The sequence below is a fragment of the Gavialis gangeticus genome, unplaced genomic scaffold (genome assembly GCF_001723915.1).
Source record: "Gavialis gangeticus isolate Ggan-Ray unplaced genomic scaffold, GavGan_comp1, whole genome shotgun sequence".
Classification (NCBI taxonomy): domain Eukaryota; kingdom Metazoa; phylum Chordata; order Crocodylia; family Gavialidae; genus Gavialis; species Gavialis gangeticus.
In genome coordinates, this window is record NW_017728992.1 from 128,581,503 (window position 1) to 128,587,794 (window position 6,292).

Sequence of the window (6,292 nt, forward strand, 5' to 3'; positions counted from 1 at the left end):
TGTGGCTATTCTATGAGGACATTATGTTTGATATGATAAAGGGTTACATAAGTAGGTTCAAAATGAGCAAATTCTAATCAAACATTGATTTACAAAAGACCAAGCAGGGACCAATATATAAAGGGAATTGATACAATTTATATATAAGGCTGGACTAAATTCATAGCGACTTCTGTTTGAAAACAGCCAATGTTTCACAACAGCATTTTGAGGAAACAGTACAATTTTAAGTACAATAACGTTCTTAATGAAGGTTAAGCTTGCTTGAAGAATACAACAGCAGGGCATCTATTGTACCATGAAAAAGAAGCAAGATAAGTGGTCTGGACACATCTTCAGACAGTCAAATTAATTACTCAAACTACAGCAGACTCAAACACTAGCAGAGGTCAATCACATAGAGCCTGGCAAGGGATGGAAATAAAAGAGAAAACAGCAGCAGCCCTGAGTCTGAATAGAGAGTGCATAAAGGATCCTAATGCATTTGTGTGTCACTGTTGTAGGTCAGTGCTCCCCAAAGGGCCTGTATGCTCATTATGGCTTCCCCTATTGGGTCTGGATCCAGATTATCAATGAGTACACCAGACAGAAGGCTGGACGTGATCTTTCACCAGGAGCAGGGAGGGCAGTAAATCTTTTTTGACCTTTCTAAGACAGTTGGTTACATTTTCTGACAAATCTGTCAACATGAAAAGCTTTTCCATAGCTTGTACAAGAAGGATTGGGCAAAGGAAAGTAAGATAACTGAATAATTAGAACTTCAGGCCTAGTGCAAAGCAAGGGACTTAGGAAAGCCTAATAGCCACTTTTAATCATTCTCTTATAAACAAAGGGTACCTTTTATCCGTGTATGTCTGTGTGAAATGTTACATATGTGTCATGAGGGCTGTCCTGAAAGTTGTGTATCTACATCTACGTATTATCTTCATTGGTAACCTTAAATATTGTGCATATACTTCTAGGTAGTCCTAAAATGAGTCTGTTGAATCTTTTCCAACTTAACAGATATTTTAACTATAAATATATGCAAATTATTGGTCACTTGTTCAGCTCATGGAAGATAGAATTTACCTTTTTAAACTTTTTAAATTTAAGTTTTATGATATATCAAACTATCTAGTTAGTTTAAACTAGCAAATGAAACTGGGAGTATTGCTATGAAGAAATGATGTTTGATATGATGAAGGGTAACATAAGTAGGTCCAAAACAAGTAAACCCCAACCAAAATGACAAACAGGGAGCAATCTATAAGCATGTTATAAATTACCATATATTTTAAAGCAAAGAAGGCACTTAACTGCAGTTGCTTAAAATTATAGCCCAGATTTGTTTTGATCAACACATTTTCTATTAATTTCACTATTTAATTTCCATTCCAGTTCCCGAACATGCTGTTTTGGAGCCTACTACAGATTATGCATTTGAGGTACATTAATAAATAAGTACATTATGATTACAAATGTGATGTTTTTAAAAATGGCATTTATAAAAAGATGTCAATTATTAAATAATGAGAATCACACCTACTGGGAACTTAATGCAATTTCTTCATTTTCAAAAAAAATTGTTCTTTAATATTTTTGTAGATGGCTATTTCAAATATCAGATACGGAGAAGGAGTTACTAAAGAAATTGGCATGGTAAGCTTTTATGTTATACATCTTTAATCTGTGAAATGTTACATTCCAGAAAAATACTGATAGTTACCAGCAAATATCCATTTTACAAGACATCAGGCTATATAGCCTATGAATGAAGTTGAAACTATACCATTTTTTATAATATGAATAACTAGAATGTATGAGCTAAGTATATACAAATGTCTAATGAAAATCCGGGGATGATGGCTTTATTATTATTTGTCTTAATGTGGTGCCTAGATAGTAGTATTGTAACTTCCATTTTAAACCAAAATAATCTATTGTTCTTAATGGTCAAAATTCCTTTTTTGGCTGAAAACACTCAGCCTTCAGTCCTACTAAGACATTTGTAAATATTTGTACATTTGTAATATTTTAAAAACAATACTTAGAAACTCTGTGGAAATTTCTTGTCTTTTCAGACATCAAGAAAAATACAAGTGGTGTTTTCCCCTACTTAAAGCTGTTCTAACCTATTTGAATTTACAGTTGGTTCAAAGGTTCCATGTTACATTGTACTAAGTATCGTACATACACAGTGAAAGAAACTCCTAACCCTCCCTCAAACTGCAACCTATATAGAGAAGGTGGACAGATGGAGAAAGAAAAGAAATCTTATCTAACCCAACTTAAATATAATGGGCCTACACCTCTGTTGCCTGCCAGAAACAAAGTTTTAAACTTGTATCTCTAAACGTGTGCTCTGTGTTATTAAGACTTGTCTAATGTTTATTGAAATGAATAGGAAACATTCCATTAACTTAGTGGTTATTGGATGCAGTCCTTACAGCCTACCTCACTTTGAACCCTCACCCTACACCACTGAAGTGAGGCTTTTTTCCATTGCTTTCAGCCATATAGGATGAGTCTGCAGTCTTTATCTCTTTGCTCTAACACATTAATGGCTTAAATTAAGGTATTGTTTAAGGATGAACAGTTAAAACTGTTCTTATTGGCCAATGCTAGCAAGAACTGAATTTGATCAGTTTTATGTAGATAGTTAATAATATTGTGATAATTACTGCAGTGAAGTCTGAAGTGGTATTTTATTTTCATATTCTTTTCAGTCACATCATTGTAAGTATTTTACATTTTTTATATATTTTTACAGCAATCTGTACTTTATTCATGTGGCATTAAATTCTTCAGATCTTACTTTTGCAGATGTAAAGACACATGGGGTAAGATGCACAATTGAAGGTAGTGACGAAGTGATGTTGTAAACATGATGGTCCAGGAAATAGGCAAGGCAATGATTTTTATTGGGGCATATTTTTAATTGGGCCAGCAGCTGAAACATTTCAAAGGGCCAGCTTTGCAAACATGCAAGCCCTTTGAAACGTTCCAAAAACAGCTGAAGTGCTTCAAAAGAGTACCTCTTTAAATGAGGTATTCCTCATCTCCATTCTCCCCTCCCTTCATGGGGATGGGAGGTGGACTGGAGGTGAGAGTAGAGAACCCAAAGCGAAGTTAAGGGAAGGAGCAGCAGGTTCCCCAGCCCAGGAACTGGGACCCTGACACTCCATACCTAATCCCTGCAGGGACTGGGAGCACTTGGTTGCAGGGCTGTGGAGCTCCTGCCCCTGTTTATTTCTCTACTCTGGGGTCTCTGCTCTCCCCTCCCATTTATTTCCCATCTTTGTGAGGTAAGGCAGGAATGGAAAAAGGGAGCTATAGGTTGCTGCTGCCTTCTCTAGCATCCCATGGCTGAAAGATTCCTTTTTGAAAAGGTGGAAACATTTCAGTTGCTATGTCTGTCTGCATCCTCAAAGTTTAGTTCTCAGAATAACTATAACTTGGCCTCTTACAAGAGTGCCTTACACTAGGAAGTTCCACATAGCTTGGTATTGTGTTATCATACTTTTTCATTGATATAAATAAATGTGCTGCTTGTGAGACCTAGATTCATTCCCCAAATACATCTGGTCCTCTTCCCTCTCAGACTATGTCAAAATAATTAATGTTTTAAGTTGGGCTCATAATTATCTTTTTTAATCTGGGCCTTTGATACTGCATTAATAGATATACTGCAAACTCCTGGGATATATCAGTTCCCTGGTATAGCTTTTTTAGATCATCTTGATAGTGTAAATATATTTAATTGGGAAATACTGAATGAAATCTAAACCATATCTTTTTCTGTAATCTTAATAGTCCTAGATGGTTTTGGCTTGCTGGCTGTTCATTCATAGGGACTGTTAATAATATACTTTCAGTGTTTTATATTGCTCCTCGGCTCTAAGATTCATCTATGTTCTGAACTACATCTTTTTTCTATGACCTTACATGTATGCTAGAAATGTTTTATTTAACTGTGATTTTGAAATTTTACCATAGCTCAATGTTTTATACAAAACTGTTTAATATAATTAGATTGAGGTTTAAATAATCTAGTTTAGATTTCATACCGGGGGTTTTGTTTGTTTCTTTTATTTCCATTGTAGGACCTGCAGAATATGGGCGCTAGAAAAGTCTGTGTGGTGACAGATAAGAATCTTTGCAAGCTCCCCCCAGTAAAAATGGTATTGAATTCCCTTGCAAAAAATGGTATAAACTTTCAAATGTACGATAATGTCAGGGTGGAGCCGACTGATCAGAGGTATCATTTCTTTCATAAAATTTAGAAAATGCATGCTTTCCAAAATACCTGTTTCAGTTCTCATGGCTCTCATAATTTTGTTTTCTACATGCTTCTGTACTAACGGCATGTATATTGGTATTAACAGTTAAGTTTGGAAGCCTGGTGCTCTTCTTCTGATTTTCTTTTTCTTCCAAGTTTCATAGATGCTATCTCATTTGCTAAGAAGGGAGGGTTTGATGCTTACATCGCTGTCGGTGGCGGTTCTGTAATAGACACTTGTAAAGCAGCCAACCTGTATGCATCCAGCCCTGAATCAGAGTTCCTGGATTATGTCAATGCTCCCATTGGAAAAGGGAAGACTGTTACAGTGCCCCTTAAGCCACTCATTGCAGGTAAAGAAACAAAAGAGTAATTTTTTGTACTTTCAAGGCTCTGTGTAAGTTGTTTACATTTGGGTTATTTACATTCAACCATTTTCACCTCCTTTTGGTTCTACTTTTTGCCAAGACTTAAAGAGCATAGGATCATGCAGTTTGCACCAGCTTTTTCACTTCACCTTTGTCATCTGCTCACAAAGAATAATCACATGGTTGCTTCTCTTGACCCATTGAACCTAGATCTATTAACCAGTTCTTCCACGTGCCCTACAAGTACACTGCTTTCAGAATCAAAGGTCAGCCTGAGCTGACTGGCCCATTGGGCTAGAATTGTTAAGGCACACCAGTTTTTGTAGCCAACAGCACACACTGTGATGTCACTAGTGTCATGTCCTTCTGGCTTCGACTCCTAAGCCCAGATAGCCAGGTGCTTAGTTCAGCTGCGATGCCACCTTCAGCACAGGCCTGGAGCAGGAGCCTCTGGAGCTGAAGCAAGACATCTTAACAGTTCTACTATCATGCCCCAGTCCATTGTGAATATAAATATAAAATATTCTGATCTGCACACCCCAGTACTAACTATATATAACCCTTATGCTATAAGAAATATATTACATTTGTTATGTAACTGGATGGGGGTTCTGTTTCTTTGATCAGTGTGCATTTTAAGGGTATAGTTCTTTAGCACTGACCTAACCTTTACCATATGCAGCATGTTCCACCCATCTGTAAAAGACTGAAGATTTGACCTGCTTAGTTCTATGGCAACTGTTCTCTGCCTCCCAGAAACACATTAATATATAACTAGCTAGTTAACTTAGCATTGATCATCATATCTATTACGTATCAATTATAGGGTTTCATCCAAAGTTCATTGAAGTGGTGGGAAAATTATTTACTTTAATGGCCTTTTAATCAGAACCTTAATAATTAACACACTTCCCTGTTCATGGAGATTCATTATCTTCAATTAAAACAGACCCATGTATTTTTCCAGACTTATAAAAACCATGTACAACTTAGTCACAATATAACGTAACAAAAAACGGTGAGGAATAATGTTTAAAATCTGTTCTCATATGCAAATGCTAATAAAGCCACCATTAAGCCCAAATCCATCCATGTCCCCATTTCCATACGAGTAGAAAGATAAGAGTTTCTGTGTGTAGTTGTGTTTTTTAAGGTGTGTTTTCTTCTGCTGGTCAAGAGTTCAGCCTGGCTTCTGGTACAATATGCAGCTGAGGATGTTAATGACTCATTTTAAAGGAGTTTTGGCATCTTTTTCTTCCTTTTGCTTTTGAAAACTGTATAGCAAACTGGGCTCACACTGCTTTCAAGGTTCTTGGGTACCCCCACAAATATTATATATAAACATTTAAAAATTCTATACTGCACATGTTAGAACTATACCAGTTACTACAGTCAGTGAAAGAACACTATACTTCAGCTGTGCAACTGTTATAATGCCATTCTGGGCATGTCTACACATGTAATTAATTCAAAGCAATAAACTCCAGTGCAATTTGTGCCAGAAGTTATTGCTCTTGGGCACACCGTTTGAATGTGCACCCAGGACCACAGCACATTCATAGAATCATAGAAGTAGGGTCGGAAGGGACCTTATAGATCTTCAAGTCTGACCCCCTGCCAGGGCAGGAGAAGAAAACTGAGCTCAAATGATCCCAGCTAGGTA

General features: G+C 36.7%; 1 protein-coding gene across 1 annotated transcript in view; it reads left to right on the plus strand.

Annotated features, from left to right (window-relative positions):
* ADHFE1 (alcohol dehydrogenase, iron containing 1) overlaps positions 1-6,292 on the plus strand; it is a 43,468-nt gene that overhangs the window by 10,252 nt on the left and 26,924 nt on the right. Inside the window, exons 4-7 of the mRNA XM_019519097.1 lie at positions 1,381-1,427; positions 1,588-1,641; positions 4,086-4,240; positions 4,418-4,614. Coding sequence (XP_019374642.1) covers positions 1,381-1,427; positions 1,588-1,641; positions 4,086-4,240; positions 4,418-4,614 — 453 coding nt within the window. The remainder of the gene's footprint in view (positions 1-1,380; positions 1,428-1,587; positions 1,642-4,085; positions 4,241-4,417; positions 4,615-6,292) is intronic.